This window comes from Bufo gargarizans, chromosome 11 (assembly GCF_014858855.1).
Source record: "Bufo gargarizans isolate SCDJY-AF-19 chromosome 11, ASM1485885v1, whole genome shotgun sequence".
In the NCBI taxonomy this organism is placed as follows: Eukaryota; Metazoa; Chordata; class Amphibia; order Anura; family Bufonidae; genus Bufo; species Bufo gargarizans.
Genome location: NC_058090.1, coordinates 48,259,229 through 48,284,270, shown reverse-complemented (window position 1 = coordinate 48,284,270; position 25,042 = coordinate 48,259,229). Strand labels below are relative to the sequence as shown.

The following is a 25,042-nucleotide window of genomic DNA, read 5'->3' as shown; positions in this document are numbered from 1 at the left end:
CTATGGCCCAAACGCGCGTCAAACGCCCCAAAAAAAGCTCCTGAACTTGTTTATGCGTTGGGCGTTTTACAGCGCGTTCAAACGCGCTGTAAAACGCTCAAGTGTGAACCAGGGCCATAGGAAAGCATTGGTTTTCACGTGTTGAGCGTTTTACAGCGCGTTTGAACGCGCTGTAAAATGCTCAGGTGTGAACTTAGGGTAAGTGAAAGCTATCCTTACATTCAGCTGAGCTAGCCCTAGAATTTTCTGGTGCAGCCTTTCTTTAACCACATTGACAATGTTCTGTTGTGGAAGGGTACGTGTCACATGGTAGTCACAGCACTGGATTTTGTAATTATGTCAAATACTGTCCTGAGGATAAAAGTAAAACACAAAAGAAAGTGACACCCATCATGCATACACAAAACAACCACACCTGTCACATTTATTACATTGGTGTCCATTTGGTGGTTCTATAACTCACACAGTCAGAAATGGACTTTGAACACGTGCCACACAGGGCTTGTAACTAGTGCCCAACACATGTCTAAACCCATTACATTTATCTACTGATCACATTTAGGACATGTTCACACCAGGCAGCATAGTCTCACATTCCATACATTTGGATGGCATTGCGGGAAATTTCCACTGTCTGTGAACCCTTAGGCCTACCCTTATGGTAGCGGGATCTATATTTCCACTGCATGTGAATGAGGCAGCCATAAGGCTACATACACAAGGCAGTGTAGTTTATGTGGATATAATAGGATTTCACTGCGTTTCTGCATCAAATCTGCAAATGTTATTACAGTGTTTCTTGCAGATTTGCCCCAGATCTCACCCTTTGCACTACACTGAAAATCCGCACGAACGATTGACGTGCTGTGGATATGAAAAATGTATACGTGAGATTTTGAAAAAGTCATTGACTTTGCTGGTACTGTGTTAGGCCTCATGCACACGGCCGTACCGCGTTTTTCGGTCTGCAAATTGCCTATCTGCAAAACACGAAGACCGGCCGTGTGTGCTCCATATTTTGCAGAACGGAAGGTCTGGCCCTCAATAGACTAGTCCTAGCCTTGTCTGCGATACAGGCAAGGAGGACAGGTTCTATTCTTTTTTTATGGGGCTGCGGAACAGATGCGGACAAGCACACCTCGTTGAAGTGAATGGGTCGTCATCCGAGCCGCAAAAAAACGCGTCTTGGATGTGGATTCAAACACCGTTTATGTGCATGAGGCCTAACGCTGTGTATTTTTGGCAAGAAAATCCAAGCTTAAAAAAAAAATATGTAGAATAGGGGATCAGCCAGCAACCTTCACCACTCCAGCTGCTGTGAAACTACAACTCCCAGAATACAAACCTGCTCGGCTGTACTTCTAACTCCCACAGAAGTGAATGAAGCATTCTGGGAGTTGTAGTTTCTGAACAGCTGGAGGTTGCTGATCCCTGATGTAGAATGTCAGCTGATTTGATCTGGATTTATGGGTGGAAACTGTGCCTAAATCCTTATCAAATCCTAAGCATGTGTCCTTATAGCTTACCTCTACTACATGAAAAACATTATTAGGAAAAGCCTCATGTATAGGTTAAGGCTACTTTCACACTCGCGTTTTGGCTTTCCGTTTGTGAGATCCGTTCAGGGCTCTCACCAGCGGTCCAGAACGGATCAGTTTTGCCCTAATGCATTCTGAATGGAAATGGATCCGCTCAGAATGCGTCAGTTCGCCTCCGTTCTGTCTCCATTCCGCTTTGGAGGCAGACACCAAAACGCTGCTTGCAGTGTTTTGGTGTCCGTCTGACGAAACTGAGCCAAACGTAAGTCAATGGGGTGGATCCATTTCCACTGACACAATATGGCACAATAGAAAACGGATCCGTCTTGGCTATGTTAAAGATAATACAAACAAATCCGTTCTGAACGGATGCATGCGGTTGTATTATCTGAATGGATGCGTTTGTGCAGATCCATGACTGCCTTACTCACGTTTTAGGCTGTGTTCATACTTCAGTTATTTCCATCAGTTATTGTGAGCCAAAACCAGGTGTGGGTGAAAAACACAGAACAGGTGCAGATCAAATAATTACACATTGTTTTCTCTGTGAAGGCTTCACTACTGGTTTTGGCTCACAATAACTGATCAAAATAACTGACCAAATAACTGAAGTGTGAACACAGCCTTAACGTTGCATCTCCTTTTGCTGCTGTTTATAATAAAAAAAAAAAAAAAAAACTTATTGCAGTACAGATTGTACAAACCTCCACTGATTTCTATATGCGTTTTCAGCAAGGACTATTTTTCCTATTGAAGGAATCAAGAAAAGGTAGCACAAAAAAAGCTGCAGTTAAAGGAACTGGACTACTGAAATATTCCCTAAACGGGGTGTGAATGGTGCCTTATAGCCTCAAAAAAAATCTTATGTTGCATGTAGTGACCAGTAGATAAACAGGGCAACAGTCAGCAACGTAGTAACACACTGTGCGCAACAGATTGAAGTGAAAACAGAACACAAAAATCAAACTAAAATAAATCGACAGTTTTATACTATGACATGTCAAGTTCTGCCCTGATATCATTACAGCGCTCGACATGATACAAGTCATCTGTCAAACCTTTTGGGGACATTCATGTAAAGTTATATTTTCCTAATGGCTGGAACAAAGACAAGCAACAAAATCCAAACACATCAAAAACCAAGTCAAAGTTATCCCCAAATACTGTAACATCAGGTCATCATCATCATCGTGGCACTTAGAATACCGGTCACAGTAACTCTAAGACATTTCCACTATAATACTCGTAAGGACAACGTTAGGGCTCACACTGGTGGAAATGTGTCCATTCGTGTCCTCCTTTGTTTTAATTTTTTTTCTTCTTAGCCATCAATTCAAGTTTCTGTTGTTTTTGATGGACAGAATAGTGTAGCCTGCTAGGCTATTCCACCCAAGAAAAAGAAACACATAGCTGATGGTTTGATTTTTGACCATTAAAGTCCATGAAACAAGGAAGCCTGGACACTAGTGTGACACTGCCCGACTTTCATTGAATTTAAGACACAAAGCTTCAGCCAAGTCACTCGTTCGGTCAGAAACTTACAATTTGCTCACCTTCAAATAAAGCAAGCACTGCCTCTAGGATATGTGATCAGCTAAGGAAAATGCTAAAGATCTACACGACAAGAGTGCCTACTACTACAGGAAGACATGAGCACGACCTATGGGCATATAATGCTATAGAAATCTGTGTGATTCTGTATATAAAAAAACTACTACAGCACAGCTCCATTACCCCAGCATTCATAGGACCTGTGTGGTGCCAAGTCAATTTTCTATCGAGACCAGGGATGCCAAACCAGTATGCCTGGACGGCCCACAGCTATTTGGGCATGCTGGGAGTTTTAGTTTTGCAATAGCTGGAGGGACACAGGTTGAGCACCCCTGATCTAGACTAATAGTCAGGCCAGAGGGTCCTGTAAAATATACCAGGGCCTGGCATTTCTGTATTTGTGCAAATGCCAAACTAGTGGACCTTTACTGTAGGAGCTCTGTAAAATTGCACAAGGCAGTAGTCGTCATGGAGGCCGCCAATGTTTTATCTGAAGGTGACCAGAAAGGAAAAGCTCTGTTCACGACACCATTCAAACAAAAATAACCACTACATAACTGGGTTATGCCGACTCACAGCATCTAATAAATCTTTTTGTTTGCTGAGGATTCAATGACGTGAAAAAATAAAAATAAAAATCAGAGACTGATGTCAAGAGGGAAAAAATAAAAATTAAATCTGTCCACCGGAATTTTTGTAAATAAATTTACCGGCACAAATACATTGAGAGATTTGCTCATGGATAAAAAAAAAAAAAGCTGGAAGGATCTCCTATTTAAAAAAAAAAAAAATATGTAAAAGTGGAATTTTAAGAATTAGACTGGAATAAGAAAGTTTCATGGAGGAAATCTACAATAGATTTCTTCATGCAGTGCCCATGAGAATAAAAGTAACACACATACTTTGAACATTTAAAAAGTTTTGCTCTGTTCCATTACACCAAATAAATAAGCCATTTAAAATGAAGAACAAGGACAATGGACATAAAAGAGTGACGCAGACCATGGGCATAGGCGCCGTTTTGGCTGTCGCTTTGTGTGCAGTCGCACAATAAGGAGAGAGGATGCTTCTCTGCACATTACATCGTCTGGCTAACGAGAGGCTGTACTGTGCAGGAAGACCGAGACGTTCACAGTTGCAAAAAATTCTCGATGTTGCTTAGATAGATTCTTCCCAATATGGGAGGTACCGTGCTTCTTTTAAAAGCTGATTAGACTGTCTTCAGCGTGACGTTCAATGTGTCCAATTGCGTCCTACAGGAAAAACAGGAAAACATTGTACTGAAGTATTCTACATTACAAGGCTCGTCATACACGTCAGAAATGGTTCTCTCCCCCATCGTACACATGGTATGTGGTCTGAACGGGGAGAAAGCCACTGCTAGACATCTCTGGCAGCAGCTTATCCCCCAGAGAAGAAAAGGCTTAGGCATGTGGCACTCCGATCAGAGGAGAGGGCCGATGTTTATGTCGAGCTTAACCCACTTGGCTACGGGAGGTTTTTTTCGTTTTAATTTTTCTTCCCTATTTTCTGTGAGCCATAACTTTTTTATATTTCTGGTCACATAGCTGTATGAGGGCTTATTTTTTGCGGGACAAGTTGTACTTTCTAATGCCACCATTAATTATGGCATGAAATGTAGTGGGAAGTAGGGGAAAAAATTCCAAATTGGGTGGAATTGGAAATAAAAAGGCAATCCCTCCACCGTTTTATGGGTTTTGCTCCCACGGCGTTTCGTTTACGGCAACTGTCCCATGCACTTAATTCTCTGGGTCAGTAGGATTACAACGATACCCCATATGTATAGGTTTTTCATGTCTAAAAAGTATCAAAATTAAATTAAAACTTTAACAAAAAATGTTTTTTTACATCATATTCTGACCCCCATAACTTTTTTATACTTATGTCTACTGAGCTGTTTAAGGGCTTATTTTTTGCAGAACAATCTGTACTTTTTATTGATACTACATTTTTTTTTTGGTAAGAGTAGCAATGAAAAAATTGCAAATCACCCATTTTGACCCTTTTTTTCCTGTTACGCCATTCGCCGTATTGGAATATTTTTTTTCTATTTTAATAAAATGAGCATTTTCAGTTGCGGCAATACCCATGATGTTTATATTTATTGTTATTTAGGTATTTATTTTTTAATTATGCTGAAATACGGAAAGGGGGTGATTTAAACTTTTAGCATTTTTTTGATTTTTTTTTACTTTTTTTTGTTGTAATCATTTTGTGACTCATATATGAGCTTATTAATTATGTTATTTTTTTTTTTTTTCTTTCAGGGATTTTATATACATATATGCCATTAAAAGTCAATTTTAATTATTTATTTTCCTGGTCTGCCATCTGGTGGCCAAAATAAGAATTGCACCCTGAACACTTTCAGCCCTTTCAGGGCATTGGTAGTAAGCCCTGATTTTTGCGCATTTAGATTCCATGTCCTCACTTGGTCATGGCATCTAAAGCATTTAATTACCGCAATCAGAATTATTGCCGGTCACGGTAATTAGCCGCAGGTCTCTGCTGTATGAAACAGCAGAGATCTGCCGGCCATGACACCCGCTGCACGTTCAAGCGGGCGCCATGTTCGCACATTGCCGTACATTTACGGCGTTGGTAGCGAAAGGGTTAAAGGCTATGTACACCTTCAGAGGCAATTTTTATTTATGATTGCATTTTACTCATTTTTGGCTAAAATCATATTTTCAATTGACCTTTATTAAAAACATTGAGCCGTTCTGTCACAAAGGGCTAACAGTTTTTCTAGCTGTGTGACACTTTCACTTTGTGCGGTCATCTAATAAACCTTATCTCTAAGGTACTGAGAGGTCATAAACACTTATTTAAGCCACATTCATATCAGTAAGATAAGAACTGAGCTATAATGAGTGTTTATAAGGTCAGAGAGCAGTGATAAGGAGCCCGTCAGCTCCCCAACTGACGGAAAAGACAGAAAATCCACAGGCTGCTACTACAGCATGGCAGCTCTGTACAGAAAAAAAGGGCTCCATATTTTTTATAAAGACCATTTGAAAAATGATTTTTAGCTCAAAATAAGTACAATGCAATGATAAAGACAATTAAAAGAACACTAAACTGGAGATAAACTGCATTCACTGTTTGTAAAGGATGTATTACACAGCTCGATTTAACAGGCGATTGTCGGGAGGGAAGCGTTCCTTCCCATCAATTATCTGCTCGCTAGCGGAGGAGACCACAGCTATAACATGCAGTGATCTCCTCCTCAGTATAGGGAGGAGTGATCGTTATACCATCGCTCTTCCCTATACTGATGGCTGGCAGCAGATCTTGATTAGACACCACAATCTGCTGCTTGCAAACAATGTAGTCTTCGTTGTGGAATTGATGCGGTTTTGGTGCAGACCTCACCCTTGTATTGCAAAGTGTGACATCTACACACACAGACTAAAAAAAAAAAAAAAAATCATCGCAACAACTGACATGCTGCGAATTCCAAAATCCGCCCGACTGGTCAATTTCCGTACGGCAACGTGTACATGAGATTTGTCTCTGTTGGTACTGTATTGCGGTAGCTGTGGGTTTTCAGCAGGAGAATCTACGTGGAAAAACCGCACTGTGTGCAGGCAGCCTAAAACATTTTCAGACTAATACGAAATGACATTTAGGTCTTATTTGTGGAGAGGGAATATTCCTCCAATACTTAATCCTTTTCTTCTCAGACCAGTACAGTGAACATTCATTGCTGCCCAGCGGCAGAGTTACGGTATATCATGAAAAGTAAAAGAGTAAAGAATTGCTTCACAACACCTAAAATACATAACGGTACAGAGAAACGGCTGTAAAGATTATATTAACCAGGTACCTGCTTGGAACCTCGTCGGGCTGTGAAGAATGCGTCACAGTTCTTCCACCTGCACTTCAGAGTCTGGAAGTTTGGATTTGTGTGATCTGTTAGTAGATGTTGTTTCAGATGTTCAGCAACACCGAAAATAAGCGAGCATCCATGCCACTGCCAAACAAGAGGAGAGCGTTGTCAAATACCACACTTTATTAACTGATGGAACATCTGCATCAAAAACTCCACTAAGGGCCTCAGCCACAGAGTTCCTCAAAAATAGCGGGGAGAAAAGTCCTGCATGCAGAACTTTTTCTCGCTCATATCATTGGGGGACACAGAAGACCATGGGTATAGTTGCTGCCACTAGGAGGCAACACTAAGCAAAAAATAAAAAAATTTAATGTTAGCTCCTCCTCTAAGCTATATCCCTCCTGCAGACACTGAGCTAATCAGTTTTAGCTTAGTGTCCGTAGGAGGCAGACCTCCCGGCGCCTCCTTCTCCCATGCTGCAGCGCTGGCCAATCACAGCGCTCAGCTCATAGCCCGAGAGGCTTTTTTCTCTCTCAGGCTATGAGCTGAGCGTGATGATTGGCCAGCGCTGCAGCATGGGAGAATGAGCCGACGGCAGGTTCCCCTGGGTGGAGCCTAACTGTAGAGATACCGGAGGCAATTACGGGAGAATGGAGCGGCGCCCAGGTATAACAGTAAGTGCAGCGGGGTCCCTGGGCGCTGCTCTACATGCCTGTATAGTTACTTTAGAAGTTTAATTCTGGTGAAAGGTCCTCTTTAAAGAGGACCTTTCATCGGTCCAAACTATTGTGAACTAAGTATCATGATATGTACAGCGGCGCCCGGGGATCTCACTGCACTTACTATTATCCCTGGGCGCCGCTTCGTTCTCCCGTTATGCCCTCCAGTATGTTCGGGAACTTGGTTATAGTAGGCGGAGTCTGCCTTTGTTCTGCTGGGCGTCTCCTCCTCCTAGGCTGTAGCGCTGGCCAATCGCAGCACACAGCTCACAGCCTGGGAGAAAAAACCTCCCAGGCTGTGAGCTCTGCGCTGAGATTGGCCAGCGCTACAGCCTAGGAGAAGGAGACACCCAGCAGAACAAGGGCAGACTCCGCCTACTATAACCAAGTACCCTAAGTCTCCGCCTACTATAACCAAGTCCCTGAACATACCGGAGGGCATAACGGTAGAATGGAGCGGCGCCCAGGGATAATAGTAAGTGCAGTGAGATCCCCGGGCGCCGCTGTATATATCATAATACTTAGTTCACAATGTTTGGACGGATGAAAGGTCCTCTTTAAGCACAAAAAAATCCAATTTTTTTCTGCTAAAAAACAACAACTCTCGAATGGAAATCTACCGGATCCTATTATAGTCAAAGGGATCCATTAGGCTCCGTTCCTGTCAGTTATAAGTCCTCAATCTGGCACTTCCATTCTTCTGCTCCTATAACGCGGACAGCAACGGAAATAAATAGCCATGTCAGTGTTATCGTCAGTCTATGGTCAGTGATTTTTGTCAAAAACACAGAACAGGTGCAAATCTTTCCATTACACCTTATCTCTATGTAGGCTCCTGGTTTTAGCGAACAATCACCGATGCAAAATCCTTGACCAAACACTGCTGTGAACTAAGCCTTGTAATAGTAAGTCATTTTTTTATTTTATTTATGGAGGTATTTATGGCTCCTTAAATCAATATTTTAGTGAAAGCTAATAAAGTCTATAAACAGTTGGAGTTCTCTGCTTGTAGTAATTGAAGAGTAACCGTCATTGTTACCAGAGACACGGCTCTTTAACATCTTGCCTCAGGACCAGGCCAATTGTTTTTTATGTTTTTTTTTTTTATCTCCCCACCTATTTCCAATGTGCAATACAGAACGTGCCGGGGTCGGTTCAGTAAAAAACTGATGGTTTTGAGAGCAAGTTGAATCAGTTTTGTCTGCAATCGTGTTCAGTTTGTTTTATCAGGATCGCATCAGTTTTCCACGATTGAAGAAAAACTGAACAACAACGTGCGGCACCTCCTAGCATCCATCAAGAGAAAAATGGACTGTATCCGGATGCCCTGTGTATGCAGACCCTGACTTGAATGGACCAGTCCTGCATGATCAACATGCCGCAATTTTTCCTAAAAGGGCAGATGATTAGTGGGTATACCTATTGAAATGAATGGGTAAGGGTTCAGTCTGGATGCTGTCTGCTCACAAAACGAATCGCGTCTGGACGGAAAACACGCATGTGTGAAAGCAGCCTTTTATCTTTAGCATTCACAGTATGAGGACTTGTCTTCTGCATGACAATTTGTATTTTTTAATGGCACCATTCAATTTATCATATATATTAACCCGCAGAGGACCTGCGCCATACATGTACGGCGCGAGGTCCGCTGAGCTCTGGGTGAAAATAGCTGGGGGACCGGATGGCGATGGCTGCTCTTACCGACAGGCAGCCATGCCAAGTAAGGGCAGCAGCGGCTATTTCGGCCCAACTGCAGCTCTGTGAGCTGCGCTTGGCGATCAGTGAAGACCAGCACATTGCAGAGCCGGAAGCTCATGTAAGAAGGGGGGGATGAGAGGTGCTGAACAAGTTAGCACCTGTCTCCTCCAAGGTCAGGCAGAGGACACCAGTGTTTTGGGTCCCCTGCCAGCGCTGCTATTGGCTGGAACAACGCTCCAGCTAATGGCAGCGCTATAGCTGCACAGGAAGAGGCAGAACTTCCTTGCATGCAGCCATTCTAGCTGGTGACTGCATGCAGAGAGGTTCTGTGCTTCTCTGTGCTCGATCTGCTGGGATTTGTGATTCTACCTCAGCTTTCACTGCCTTTACTGCTCCTGTATAGAAGAAGATCTGCTGCAGTGATTTTTTTTTTCTGCAGCAGAAGTTCCAGATCCCTAATTCACCCCCCTTCCCAAGCCCTAATCCCTGTCCCCATCCCCCCTCTCCCTGTCCGATTTCGCCTGCGGCAAAGAAATTTTGGCTTTTTTTTTTTTTGTCACTTACCTTTTTTTTTTCCTGCTCTGCAACACTTTCTGTGTGTGAGCTGAAAAACGCTAAGTGCTGATCAGTCCGTACTTCACTGCTCAGCACCTGGGTTCTTTTTTTTTTTTTTTTTGGGCGCAGATAAAAAAAAAAATTTATCTGTCCTTTTTTTTTTTTTTTTTTAAAGACGTTAGAATTATATATATATATATATATATATATATATATATATATATATATATAATTCTATCACACATAAGTTAATTTTATCTAGCTAGTGTTCTTTTTTGTATCTGCAGTAAATTTTTATACTGCAGTGTCTGCACGAATGCACCAAACATCCGCTTGCGTGCGGTCTGCAGCCCTGAGCACCAATAAGTACAATTCTTTTTATTAGTCGCTTTTGTGCGTTTTTTTTTTTTTTTTGGTGAAAAAACAAGATTTTTGTATAACTTACCAGTAAAATCTCTTTCTCGCTCTTTCCTTGGGGGACACAGAAGACCTTGGGTATAGCTCATCTCCCTAGGAGGCGTGACACTAAGTAAGAACTGTTAGCCCCTCCTCCACAGCTATACCCTCAGCCTGGAGAGAGAGACTGTCAGTTGCGTGTCCAAGTAGTGAAAACAAGGCAAAGTCCAAAAGTGGAACCAACAAGCCAACTACCCAACGGGTAAAACAAACCCAGAAACCGTGCAGAGAAGAACAAAGAATGGGTGGGTGCTGTGTCCCCCAAGGAAAGAGCGAGAAAGAGATTTTACTGGTAAGTTATACAAAAATCTCGTTTTCTCGCCCAGTTTCCTTGGGGGACACAGAAGACCTTGGGACGTTCAATAGCAGTCCAAGAGGGGAGGGACCACAGCACCAAGGCGAAAAACCCGAAGGCATCAAGAAACCGCCGCCTGCAGACCAGGCGGCCCAAGGCAGCAGACGCCGAAGCCCGAGTATGCACCCTGCAGAACCTGGTAAGGTGTGCAAGGAAGAAGTGACCGCCTTGCACAAATGCATGGCCGAAGCCTAATGCCTCTGACCCAGGAGGAACCGACAGCTCTGGTGAAGTGAACGGTGACACCAAAAAGCAGAACCCTGCCCTTGGTGCGGCAACCACAGCAATAGCCACTCTGAGAAAGTGGAGGAAAGCCACCCTGGATGCAGTCAACCCTTCGCGCGGACCTCCTGGAACCCAAGAGGCCGAACGTAGACAAGAGTCGGAGATCTCCAAGTAAAAAAACTGCAAGGTCCAAACAACGTCCAAACCGGTGAAGTGTCCGTTCCCGGGGGTGGGAAGGGGAGGACGACTGCCTCGACGAAATGAAAGACAAACACCACCTTCAGAAGGAAGGAAGAGACGGAATGGAGAACAGCCCTGTCCTGGGGAAAGACAGAAGGCTCGGAACAAGAAGGGCCGCCACTCAGGCACCCGCCAGAGACACGATGGCTACAGAAACACAACCGTACAGGACAGAAGGAGTAGAGAGAACCACTGTAACGGCTCCAAGCGAAAGATTGGAGCGCCAAGAGCCCAGTATGTAGTTCCCAGGGCGGTACCGGAGGGCAGCACAAAGGAACCCAAGAGCCGCTCCACGGAAGAAGATCCAGACAGGCCCAGAGGGCCGGGGAACGCTGAAAGAAGAAGGGCAGCGCTGACACCTGACACTTCAAGCGACAGAGTCCCAGTCCCAGTTCCAGGCCGGACTGGAGAAAAAAATAGAACCATGGAGAGAGAAAGGAAGAGTGGGGGAACGCCCAGCTTCCCACAGAACCCCAGGCAAAAACCTAAGTCCTCCAACAGATCCTGGACGAAACACGGCCAGGAGCGAACACTAGCGAGCCCACTAGAGTCGCCTGGGCAAGAGGGTGAAAACCCAATGACCAGGCGCAGACCAGTAACACGGGTAGAACGGTCGGTAGAACTGGTCCCGCCGGCCCCCGAGCAAAGTTGTCCCGGATCCACCCTGAGTGGGGGAGCAGAAGGACAAACGGACAGGAACCGAAGGGTCCGTCCAGCAACCGCCAGATGCCAGGACAAGACAGGCTAAAAACCCAAGCCGATGCAGTCACCACAGGAAGACGGACTACAGTCCCGGTGTGGGAGATCTGAAGACAATTTTGGCAAAAGGCAGTCCTCCCAAGCTACCGAGAAGGTAAGGCCATAGCAGAAACATTGCCTAGAATTGAAAACAAAAAAAAAAACAAAAACGCAATCTGCACCCAGCGGGAGGACAGAACGCCGTAGACCCGGTAACTAGGTACACAGCTAGTACAACCAGTGTGGACAAGGGGGACTCAAAGGGAACACCAGTACCATCCACATGAACAACCACGCTCTCCCCCGAGGGAAGGACAGTGAAGGAACAGCCCCTGAAGCGCGGCCGGAACAGAAGCCACATCGGAGTGATCTGTACCGAGTGGGAGCCAAACAGAACCGGCGAGAAAAGGCGGTCGAGACAGAGGCCGGCATAGGAGTGGGCAACAGAGAAGCCATAGAACAGCTCAAAAGCAGCACACCGCTACACTGAGACGCCCGGTCCACCGCCTTGAATACCCGGAAGAACTCAAGGCGGAGGTCCTCCGGACCTGGGTAGGCGAGCACCCAAGAGAAGTTGGGTGACCTTCCCAAGAAGAGCAGCCCGAACCTGGTAGCAGGTCAGACTGAAGCACCGAGGGCGCCAACCGGAAAGAATCATACCACACTGCACCCGAAGAGGAGGAAAAGGTACTAGGCGAGGGGACCGTAGTCCTGCCAGAGCCAACATAAAATGCGAAGGGCGCTGCAGACAGCACTCTCGACCATGTGACCACTAGCGCAGGGAAACAATGCAGCGGAAGGACGAATGGGTACGTATCTAGGAACCACGAACACTCCCCGGGCGGAAGGGCCAACGAAATGAGTGAGTACCACCCAGCTCGGTGCAGTAGCGAGCAGCAGAGCCCGTCTACTTAAATATAAGGTATTCATCTGTTGCTTATTGGACAACACCTTAGGCTCACACAGGTGGACAGAATGACCTCCTTAGAGAATAGTGCAAGGCTTGCTGCAAACACCGTCTCCCAAGAGAAAAAGTATGTCGCAGGGGGAAAGGAGGCATACGTACGAGTAGCCCCGTAAGCAGTGAGAAGGCTAACCCACCTACGGGACGAGAAGGCATACACGGCCCAAACAACGCACAAGAACGTCCGCTCACTGCAAAAATATCACTCAGCGAAGAAGGCCAGCCACAGAGTCCCACAGTATCTACGGAAGTGCAACTGAAAAGGAGTCAGCACAAGACCAGTAAGGTATGCGATAGAACGCAAACTGACCTCCCCGAAAGGGGGGGACATGTACCTGGCAAACTGCAGTCAGCAAGAGTGCAAGGGCCCGCCCCAAAAAGGGGGCGATGCCCAAGGTCGTAACTACATCAGAGAAGTAGGGCATACCCTACTTCGCCCAGAAGGGCGCCATGCACATGGCCACACAGTATCCAGCAGGAACGCAGGAGGTCCACCTAGTGAAAGGGGGGTCATGCACAGGGCTATCCTAGCATTAAGTGAGTGTGCAACAATTCACCCAACACCGAAATTTCGTGAGAGTGCAACTACTCCACCAATGAAAGGGGAACATGAGCAAGTCCAGCACAGCACATACAAGGACAGCCTTGAATCCCGTGAGCGTGCAAAATTCCGCCCATGGAATGAGGGGTGGTCACGCACAAGGCCAGCACCGCATCCAATGGGAACACAAGCGTACCACCCATGTTAGAAGGCCATACTCAAGGCCAGCAATGTATCCGGTGAGAGTGTAGTATGCCGCCCAGAACACGGGGGGGGGGGCCATGCACATGGCCAGCATCGCATTCAGGGAGAGTGCGAGCAGCCGGTGAAAATGTGCGTATGTCACCTAAAGGAGGCATGCCCATGGCCGGCAGCGAATCCAGTGAGAGTGCGTACACCGCCCACGGAAGAGGGGTCATGCATATGGCCGGCAGCGGATCCAGAGAGAGTGCAAGCACCCCGCCATGCATAGGGTTTATGCACCTGGCCAACAACGTACCGGCGAGAGAACAACCACCGACCGAGGGAGTGTATGTATGCCGCCACCAGGGAAGGAGGCATGCCCAAGGCCGGCAGTGAATCCAATGAGAGTGCATCATACCGCCTATGGAAGGTGGTCATGCACATGGCTGGCAGTGAATCCAGTGAGAGTGCCGAATGCCGTCCACAGAAGGGAGTCATGCCTATGGCAGGCAGCGAATCCAGAGACAGTGCGGCGTTCCGCCTAAGTAAGGGGGTCGTGCACATGGCCAGCACCGAATCCGGTGAGAGTGCAATATTCCGCCTAAGAAGGGGGTCATGCACATGATCAGCAACGAATCCAGTGAGAGTGTAGCGTTCCGCCTATGGAAGGGGTCACGCACATGGCCGGCAACGAATTGCCGTGTTCCACCTATGGAAGGCGGTCGTGCACATGGCCAGCACCGTATCCGGAGAAACTGCAGTAGGCCGCCAATGAAAGGGCGATCATGCACAAGGCCAACCCGCAGTTAAGGAGAGTGCAGTATCCCGCCAGGAGGGGGGTCCTGCACATGGCAGGCACCCTACAGAAAAGGCCGCATGCACTGACCAGCGCCGTAGCGCGGAGAGGGCAAAAAACCGCCTAGAAGGGGAAATGACCCTGGTAGCGCCGCAGCCGGGGAGCGCGACACCATGCCACCTATGGAAGGGGGGCATGTATACAGGCAGCACTCCGAGATGAGGCTGCAGTGTCCTGCGCAGCCCACAAGTCATACTAATAAATAATTTTAATTTTTTTTTTTTTTTTATTTATTTATTTATTATAACCCAGCCTCACTGAGGCAGAAAGCCACTCAGGCCCATCGGAAGCCGGCCTGTACCCAAGGGGTTAACAGGGATCCGGCCTGGGGGCGGCACTGCGATCCTCTGGGGGCGGGGGAACCTCCAGGCGGGAAGATTCGCGCCCGGAGAAGTTCCAGCCCCCTCCAACAGAGGCCCGAATTTTGCGGCCTAGCAGGCCGTGAAGCCGGGGTCTAAATTTTTAGCGGCGCCCGGCTGACCGGGGCCGCACAGTATTTAAAAGTATCGGCCGGGCCTACGGAGCGGCACATACCGGCCGCGGGTGCCCACCCCGCGGGCCGGAAGAGCTGGGGACCCGGATAGAGTGGGATCGCGGCCGCGAAGTGTCGCCCAGGAGGGGAACAACATTTTGCGGCGCCCGGCCGACCGGAATGTTCCGACGGTCGGCCGGGGGCTGTTGAGGCATAGCGCTCATTTGTAGGCCGCGGTGCCCACCCGCTGTCGGAAGCGATGACCCGGCAGCCATTTCACCCCTGGAGCGGCCCTTGGCCTAGAACAGCGCTCCATATGGCCGGCAGCCACAACCACCTTGCCCTTGGACCGGTGCCCGTGACGGGTCAGGGGCAGCAAGGTGCGGGCCCTCTGGCCCTGAAGCAGTGGCCGGTAAGAGGGAGGGGGACCCTGAGACCGGGTCTGTGAGGGTGGGAGGCCTGCATAACCCCTACGTCAGGGGCAGCTAGGTGCGAACCTCTGCAGCTCCCCAGGCATTCTTCTTGTCAGGGAGAAGGGTGCCAATGTCCTATGGAGGGGAGGAGAGGGAGCAGAATGTCGCCCTGTGGCAGCCAGGGGCCAGCAGGGACAAAAGGGTCCAGAGGCCCTGTCAGTATGGGGGTCAGGCACGCAGGAGACCGGGGGGGGGGACGTAGGGCTGGAGAAGCCAATCTCTCACCACAGCCGTCTTCACCCTCGGTCCGTTCCAGCAGGGTCGCCCCTTCAGCTACTGGCACCGTAGTGGCAGGACGCTGGAAGAGGGACTTGGCGTGCGGGCGACCCTTGTGCTGGCGGGATGTAGGGGAGCTGGGCTGCCCTGATCCACCTTGCCTTCTGTGGGGGAGGCAGCAGTGCGGAAGACCGGCACTGGCGCAGCTCGACCCCGGGAGAAACAGAGAGGTCTAGTGCGTCTCTGTTGTCCCTGATGTTCTGGAACAAAAAGAAAAGAAAAAAGTAAATATCAAAAATTAAAACAAGGAGAAAACAGCCCTGCAGAGCAGGGAGTGTCTTGCCTCCTTGGACACTAAGCTAAAACTGACAGTCTCTCTCTCCAGGCTGAGGGTATAGCTGTGGAGGAGGGGCTAACAGTTCTTACTTAGTGTCACGCCTCCTAGGGAGATGAGCTATACCCAAGGTCTTCTGTGTCCCCCAAGGAAACTGGGCGAGAAAAGTACTTTTAGTGTTAGATAGAAATCAATTTTAGTTGTCTGGTTTCAAGTTACGATGGGTCAGAAAAGATCATATGTTGAAAATATTGTATCCTGAGGCCATTGTATCTTGAGGGATCATTGTATAGAGAAATCAATTTGAGTTAGGTAGTGTTAGCGTAGGTTTGTGCGTGCATCCAGCAATTTCTTTTTTTAATTTTTTTTTTTCTACTTTTTCTCTATATTTCAAATTTATAACAAACCCCTTGACGTGTGAGAACACTACATACACACCCCTCACACTAAATAAAGTTTTACACATTTCACACATCACACCCCAATAAAATAAAAATGGCCCGTCCGTCCCAACGAGTTTACTCAGCTGAAGAAGCATACACGTATCTTGCATCTGATACTGAGTCTGACAGCGAGGTAGAAGAGGATTCCACTTTCCTCTACCCCCTTATTATTATCCGCTGATGAGGGACCCTCTAGAAGGCGCCCCACGGTAGAAGTGGAGGCAGCCCCCCCCAGAGTGACCCCATATGGGCCCCAGCCCCTGACGATCATCAGCCCCAAATTCCGGAGAGTGGTCCGTGGTAACACGGCCTGGATTACTGTTGAGAGCAGGAGCGCACGGCGTCATTGGTTGCTATGACGCCGTGCGCTTCATGCAGCCGCTGCATGAGGCCTAAGGGTTACCACCTCTATGTGGATGACTATTATACCAGCATACCCCTATTCAGGTCCCTAACTACCAGAGGTACTGTGGCTTGCGGCAAAGTGCGCAAAAATCATAGAGGCCTCTCTAGATCCCTGGTAGGGCAACCACTGAGAATGGGTGAAAGTAGGGCTCTCCTCCAGGATAACATACTGGCAGTTACGTACAAGGACAAGAGTGACGTCCTTTTACTGACCACCATTCATACAAATACCAGCTTCCCTGCTCCTGTACGAGGTACCACTACCACTGCCCCCAAACCAGTTTGTATCCTGGACTACAATAAACACATGGGAGGGGTGGATCTTGCAGATCAACTTCAGAAGCCCTACATTGCCACACAAAAAACAAGTGAGGTACAAAAAGCTGGCCGTACACATTGTACAGATGGCAATGTACAGGCCACACAGGAACTTTCCTCCAGTTCCAAGAGGTGGTCATCAAGGCCCTAATTTTTTAAACCCAGATCGGGGGGGGGGGTCCCAGTACTTCTGGAAGTCATGGTGCCCGTGTCGTACCAGGGCAACATTTTCCAGGTCAAGTCCCCCAGACAGCAAGGAAGGGAAGGACCCAAAAAAGATGCAGGGTGTGTTCCAAAAGGGGGATAAGGAAAGACACCATTTATCACTGCGAAACCTGCCCTGAAAAACCTGGCCTGTGCATGCAGGAGTGTTTCAGAATCTACCACTCATCCATCGGGTATTAATTTCATCCTTGATGTACCCTGTAATTTTACCACCTTATATGTCTGATTTAGTCCGCATAGCTTAGATACAGTATCCACTTTTCACCAACCACTACATATTCATTTCTATGAAACACCGTTTAGGTCAAAAGTACCCTTTCCACCCCTTAAAGTGCCACTTTCAAAAATGGGGTCACTTCTTGGGCATTTTAATTTCTGGGGATCTCAGGAATTTTTTTAATGTGACATGGCACCTAAAATTCAGGTCTGTTTATTTAGGCCTGCAAAATCCATACTTGCACTTTGCCTCTAGAGCCCTGCTGTGTGCCCATACAGCAGGCTACAAGCACATATGGGGTGTTTCCTGAATGGGGAGAAAATGGGGAACACATACTGGGGTGCATTTTCTCCTTTAACCCCCTGTGAAAGTGAAAAATTGGGGTCTGCTAGTAATTTTTCATTTTTACCAATGTGTGCTTTGAAATCCTTTCTCTAGTATTTCTGCCTTCTGTGAGACACCTGTTTGCTGAGAAAAGTACCCTTTCCACCACTTAAAATGTTCATACGGGGGTGCTCTTTCCAAAATGGGGTGACTTGGTGGGGTTTTTGATTTCTGGGGAATTCAGGAATTTATTTAATGCAACATGGCAGCTAAAATCCATGTCTGCCAATTTGGGCCTGTCAGCAAAATTGATATTTTGCAGTTTGCCTGCTGTGCGCCCATACAGCAGGCTACAAGCACATATGGGGCGTTTCCTGAATGTGGAATTTTCCTGGGTTGCATTTTCTCCTTTAAACCCTTGTGGGAAAAAAATTGCGGTCTGCTAGTAATTTATTTTTTTCCACAAATGTGTGCTTTGAAATCCTTTCACAAGTGTTTCTGTCTTCTGTGAGACACCCATTTGCTTAAAAGTACCCTTTCCACCACTTAAAATGTTTGTATGGTGGTGCAGTTTCCGAAATAGGGTCACTTCTTGGGGTTTTACATTTTTGGGGACTTCAGGAAATTATTTAATGCGACATGGCAGCTAAAATCCATTCAGGTCAGCAAAAACCATATTTAGCTGTTTGACTCTAGAGCCCTGCTGTGCGCCCATACATTATCTTTTGAGCACATATGGGGTGTTGGCGTATTTGGGGGGAAAATGGGGAAGAAAATGTGGGGTGCATTTTGTCCTGTTACCCCTTGTGAAAGTGAAAAATGTGGGTGTAAAGCAACTTTTTCTGGAAAAAAATGTTAATTTTTCATTTTCACAGCCAAGCGTTTCCCAATTCTGTGAAAGGCCTGATGGGTCTAAGTGCTCACTACACACCTTGAAATATTCCTTGAGGGGTATAGTTTCCAGAATGGGGTCACTTTTTGGGTGGTTTCCCCTCTATGGCCACCTCAGGGTGTGTTCAATTGCAAGATGGCGCCTATCAATTATTCCGGTGAAATCTGCCTTCCAGAAGCCATTTGATGCTCCCGTCCTTCTGACCCCTGTGGTACACCCATATAGCAGTATATAAGCACAATTCCATGAATCACCTTTGAGGTCAAAGTTCTCAATACACATCTTTAAATATTCATTGAGGGGTGTAGTTTACAGAATGGGGTCACTTTTTGGGTGTTTCCACTCTAGGGGTACCTCAGGGTGTCTTTATATGCGACATAGCTCCCAAAAGCCAATCCTGCAAAATCTATCCTCCAAAAGCCCTATGGCGCTACTTCCCTTTTAAACTCTGCCATGCACCTATACATCACTTTTTGAGCACATATAGGGTGTCGTGTACACCTAGCCCTACAGTGGTGATGACATCTAATCATATTCTCAAGCATAAAGTGATAAACGTAGGGCTCTTTCACACTAGCGTGTCCCAGGAATCGTGTGAGAGAGAGATCGTGTGGTTTGGTCTACAGAAGCGCACGACATCATCATGATTGATAATGCGGTGTGCCTCCATGTGACCTTTCTGTAACGGAATCATACCGACAGCTTTATGTCAGTAGGATTCCATTACAGAAAGGTCACACTGATCTCTCTCTCACACACAGTGGGATTCCTACAAGGGACACGCTCGTGTGAAAGAGCCCTTAGTGTTAAAGCAATAATATTCTTACCGAGCAGCGATAGTTCTGCATCAGGTTCAGACGCACGGCTTGGACACTACCGTCATAGCAGCCTGTGTAGATCTACAAGACAATGTAGAATATTTCTATGACAAATAACACGTACTGTACATCTCCAATTAGTTTTTCGAGGTTAAGTTGACAACGTATATTTACAAGAGAACACAACTATTGCTCACATATTTTGCTGGTAACATGTTTGGCCTTTAAAGCAGAATATAATGATCTTATATAAGGCTTAGGGTGCATTCACAAGACCATATGTATTTTGGGATCTGCTGACCCATTTTCACAATGCCTATTAATATCCACAAAACGGGCAAGAATAGGACATGTTCAATTAGGACAGTTTACAGTTTAGTTGGTCGGCACTTTTGATGGTCACGTGGTATTGTGCCGTGCAGCCATTAACAATATAGACCAACTAAACCGTGTGGCCATAATTAGCTTAATTAGAGCCGGCTGCGGTTTATATGGCAGCATTACAACCACACCGTGTGGCCGTACCCTAAGGGCTCTTTCACACAAGCGGATGCCTTAATCAGCTGCGCAAAAGAGAGCCAAGCCCCGTTCCGGACAGCAGAGACACGGAGCAGTAACATGACTGATAACGCTCCGTGCCTCTCTGTGATCTTTTTACTACAAAATCACAGTGAGATAAAGTTGTCACCGTGATCTTGTAGTAAAGAGGTCACAGAGAGGCACGGAGCATTATCAGTCATGTTACTGCTCCGTGTCTCTGCTGTCCGGAGCGCGGCTTGGCTGTCTTTCACGCAGCGGATCCGCTCGTGTGAAAGAGCCCGAACTGTGCTACACTATCATCGGCCCCGAGTTTTGGAGCAGTACTAGACTAGGAAGTGAATGAAAATCAACCATAAAAATAACACTGCATATCAGAGAATAACAATAAAATTTGCTGGCGGGAACATTTACGCTTCTGTCCATGGACATATAAAAACTGTATATCGATATTTACTGTAAATCTAATCTTACCATGCTTTTGTGGATTGCCATACACATGATCATATCTGAATGTCCTCCATAGACTTGTAATCGGTCATGTGACTAAAGAAACAAGAAGCGTAAATGACTATTTAAATATGAAAGCTCTTAAAATTCAACAAATTAATTATAATAAAAAAAAAAAGTCTTACATGTAACTCATAAACTCGAACAAATTTATCCAAGCAGGCCGTCACCATGACATTCCCCAAGATATTAACTACAGTAACTGCATGATTGTGTCCTTTGTAAATTCGTACCAGTTCCCCTGTCTGAAAAGAAAAAAAAATAAAAGTTGTAAAAAAAGCGCATCAAAATTCAGAAGATGCAGATGAAAAGTTGCATCATACATGTGGAATCGTGTGCCGAGAATTTCTGCATTTGCACAGCACTATCTCTGGAGCCCATGTGCCACTACAAAAGGGAAACGGGACTCCAAATTTTGGCAATTAAAAAAAAAATAAAAATGGCAACATGGACCTCGAGATATTCTGACTACTACTTTCACACTGGCGTTTCTGGGTCCGCTTGTGAGATCCGTTTCAAGGCTCTCACAAGCGGCCTAAAACGGATCAGTTTAGCCCCAATGCATTCTGAATGGATAAGGATGCATTCTGAATGGATAAGGATCCGTTCAGAATGCATCAGTTTGGCTGCGTTTGGTCTCCGTTGTGTTTTTTAGACGGTCACTAAAACGCAGCTTGCAGCGTTTTGGTGACCGTCTGACTATGCGGAGCCAAACGGATCCGTCTAGACTTACAATGTAAGTCAAGACAGATCCGTTTTGACTTTTTTTTGAATGAATAATGCAAACGGATCCGTTATTAACGGATACAAGTGTTTGCATTATAGGTGCGGATCAGTCTGTGCAGATACAAGACGGATCCGCACAAAACGCGAGTGTGAAAGTAGCCTTAGCCGAGGATCTTCAACATTATATATGTTTGCTAATAACAGAATCACAAGAAGTATGTCATGGCTTCATCACCCACCAAAAACTTACATGAATGTTATGAGCATGGACCGACTGATCACTTGAACCGCTGAACACCAAGTCATTGACAACCTGTGGGGGGAAGAGAACATGTGAAAGATGTACATGTAATTAGAAGGTAATCGTATTTTAACAGTGCTTCTGCAGTGTAAGGCCCCTGGCCGGAGTAGATTTCAATCATTTACACCAGGAAACTAGCGCAAATGTTAGGGAATTTGCCAGGGCTGATTCCCCTGCCTCCAGCACTCCTCTGTGTCAAGGTGGTAGCAATGCTCTATGCGCCTAGACGTATGTGCATGGGTGTTTAAAAAGTCCCAAACGAGGGGCTGTGCAACTGCCAAAAACTGGCGTAGGTTTTAATAAATGACCTCATTACGTCTAAACTTAACAACTGTGGATTTCTTGTAAGTCGTCCTGGTACTGGAAGGATTTCTGTCCATGACTTGCTACCATGAGTAGATTATTGGAAAAGGAAGTAGAATTACTATCGGACTTTGGCTACCACTATTACCTCAGATGGTCTACAGCCACGTACACGTTTTTTGGTCATTTGCAAGTTTTGGGTAACTTTATTTTCAAGTATAAAACAAGATGAACTATAGAAGCTGTGACTGCTCTCTGCTTAAACGTGGCCAGTAACTATTCTACAGTTCTCAATGGGTCTAGTATGTCTTAGTTATAGACTGCCAGCAGAAACCCCTCTAATAATGCTCACCTTCATACAGAGGACGGTTTTAGTATGACCTTCTAAAGTACGAAGCAGAAGACCATTACGGGCATCTCGAACACTGATCGTGCAATCATAGGAACCAACGAGCAGTAATCGTCGAGCCCCTTCCTGTGCTGTTGCCATGCAGCTAACCGCCCGGGGACCGTGACATTCGAACACATCAATCTTCTTGTTATTCTTAAAAAGACAATTAGTGGCTCAAATTAAAACTTCATAACACAAAAAAAGATTAACCCTATCAGCTGTTTAGTATCTGGCATCTTGTAGGACCTTCCTAAGTAACAATAGAGCTGCTAAAGTCATGATCAAGACAAGTGTAGATTTCACAAAGATGACAATGACATGATCTTGTAATACCATTGCTTATGTTCGTATAGAAAGGTATTTAAGGGACCGCAGGTTGTCTGACTACCACCAAAGAACCTGCAGTACATGCCACTGACAGAGGCAAAGGTGTGTATGATGTATATGTTTAAAGGGTTTCCCTGGGATTTTGATATTGACTGCCTATCCTGAGGATAGATCATCAATATAAGTTCGGCAGGGGAGTCCGACTCCCAGCATCCCCATCGATCAGCTGTATGAACAGGCCGTGGAGCTTTGTGAGCGCTTAGGCCATGTGACATCACATGCATTGGTCATGTAACCTAAACACGGCTCAGTCCCATTCAGGAGAGTGCCAAGCACAGCTGCTATCAAATGGACGTCGCCGTTCGGCGGAGGTGCCAGGAATAGGACCCCTGCCGATCTAACATTGATGACCTATCCTGAGTATAGGTCAGCAATATGAAAATCCAGACAAACCCCTTTAAGAGCCAATAAAAGTGTAAATCTTTGCTAATGCTAGAACAGTCTATCAATGTATACACTATATGAATTATACCATGCACCATGATGAAACCCATTGTACTAACCTTAATGGAGTATGTGACCACTGTCCCATTGGCAAGTCCCACATAGAGGATTTTCCATCTTACATGAAGACATAGGACTCGTTCTCCAAGATCTAATTTCTCAATACACTCGCGGGACTAGATACACAAAGAGTTAACATATTACATATGTGCGGAGGAAAAATTAATACCACTGACGATCACATCCATTTCAGTCATCATTATGCTATGCCAGCCACACAGCATAGAGTTAGACAAAACTCACTGTGCGCCCAGTGTAGAGTTATCACAATACCAGAACTTTGGGCCCAATTTTGTGGTCCAAGAAAGGTATTGCGATACTTGATACCAATTCAATAAGTAATATTTAAAATACCCATAAATTAACTCCATGTTGCACAGACAGGACGTGCAGGGACCTCTGCTTACTCAACCACTGGTCACATTCACCTGAAGACTACAGCTCAGGTTGGGTAGAATCTGCAGAACCGCCACATGGGGTTTACACCGGGGCGGTGGGCTCCCCTCCTCCTGAGACCCTCTGCTCACTCACCGCGGACCCTCCAGAATCCCACTGCTCTCCATGCTGCTTCTATTCCTCACCAATTGGAGACCAGTGATAAAAGAAGTAAATTACTCACAAGGAGTCACCTCATATCACATACAATCAGGACCTCAATGTTATATCACCTGGAATACATGGAGGCCAATGTTATGGTGCAGTGCGGAAGGCACCAGCTTTGGGCCCAGCCCCCGGCAGTCGTCCTGTGACCTTTGCCGTTAGTGGGATGTTTTTATCAGCAGATCAGCCCCCTGACCCCAGGGCGAGAGCAGATACTGGTCTCCTCTTTCCTCAGGGCTGTTAATGACACCTCCTCCCAGTGCTCTCTCTCCGCTCTCACCCCCGCAGCCTTCTCTGCTTCGGCGCTCAAACCTGGCTCCACTGCCATGTGAGGCCGCTGATGAAAACATGGCATGCACAGGGTAGTGCGCTCGCCATGTTCGCTAATCGGAACTTCTACTAAGCTGTGCAATAGAGAAAACTATGGGAAAAATGCCAGAAAATGCCACACCTACAGCATGCGGAAAAACAAAAGCCAACATGCTGTGTATGTAGAATTCTCACTATTTTGCTTTAACCTTTAAGGTAACGTCTGGCTGCAGGGTTTTGACCAAACCCCCTCCCCCTAGCGCCAATGAAAACACATGTACCTCTAGAGAGTAGCACCGGACTGTGTGGTCGCTGGACCCAGTATACAACACGGCATTCTTCTCGTGTGTCTGAGTCACAAGAAGGCAGTTGATCTTCGATGTATGTCCTTCAAAAACACCTTCACATTTCCGGGTCTACAAGAGAACAGAAAGCACATAGAACTAGTTTATATCTTGCCGGCAGTGAGGTTATCTGTAAAATGAGGATTGATGTGAATATTCAAATAAACCAGGGAAACTGGCAGATCCACAACCACGACAACTGCAACCACCACTCACCACAAGGTTGTATGCCCGCACGGATTTGTCTGCAGAACACGTGTAGAGGGTATCATCATAGATCTGAATGGCATTAACAGACGCCTGATGTCCTTCAAAGCTGCCTTCTGTAGGTTGCTCTTCTTCACCAGGTTCCGATGAGACTTCTGAAAATTAGAAAGTCACTGACCAGCTGCACATTTTCTTATTGTCACCCTCAAACATCTTAAGTAAATTAAGGGGCATCTGTCGGCAGATTTGTACCTATGACACTGGATGACCTGTTCCATGTGCACTTGGCAGCTGAAGGCATCTGTGTTGGT

General features: G+C 46.3%; 1 protein-coding gene across 3 annotated transcripts in view; it reads right to left on the bottom strand.

Moving 5' to 3' along the window:
- Positions 1-3,869: 3,869 nt before the first annotated feature.
- Positions 3,870-25,042, bottom strand: part of ZNF106 (zinc finger protein 106) — a 65,180-nt gene continuing 44,007 nt past the window's right edge. For all 3 annotated transcript variants that reach the window (XM_044271750.1, XM_044271749.1, XM_044271751.1), the window contains 10 exons: positions 24,741-24,886; positions 24,462-24,596; positions 23,271-23,387; positions 22,342-22,533; positions 21,636-21,698; positions 20,785-20,904; positions 20,624-20,695; positions 19,622-19,693; positions 6,940-7,086; positions 3,870-4,342 (listed from right to left, as the gene is read on the bottom strand). In XM_044271750.1, coding sequence (XP_044127685.1) covers positions 4,289-4,342; positions 6,940-7,086; positions 19,622-19,693; positions 20,624-20,695; positions 20,785-20,904; positions 21,636-21,698; positions 22,342-22,533; positions 23,271-23,387; positions 24,462-24,596; positions 24,741-24,886 — 1,118 coding nt within the window. In that variant the 3' untranslated portion in view covers positions 3,870-4,288. The remainder of the gene's footprint in view (positions 4,343-6,939; positions 7,087-19,621; positions 19,694-20,623; positions 20,696-20,784; positions 20,905-21,635; positions 21,699-22,341; positions 22,534-23,270; positions 23,388-24,461; positions 24,597-24,740; positions 24,887-25,042) is intronic.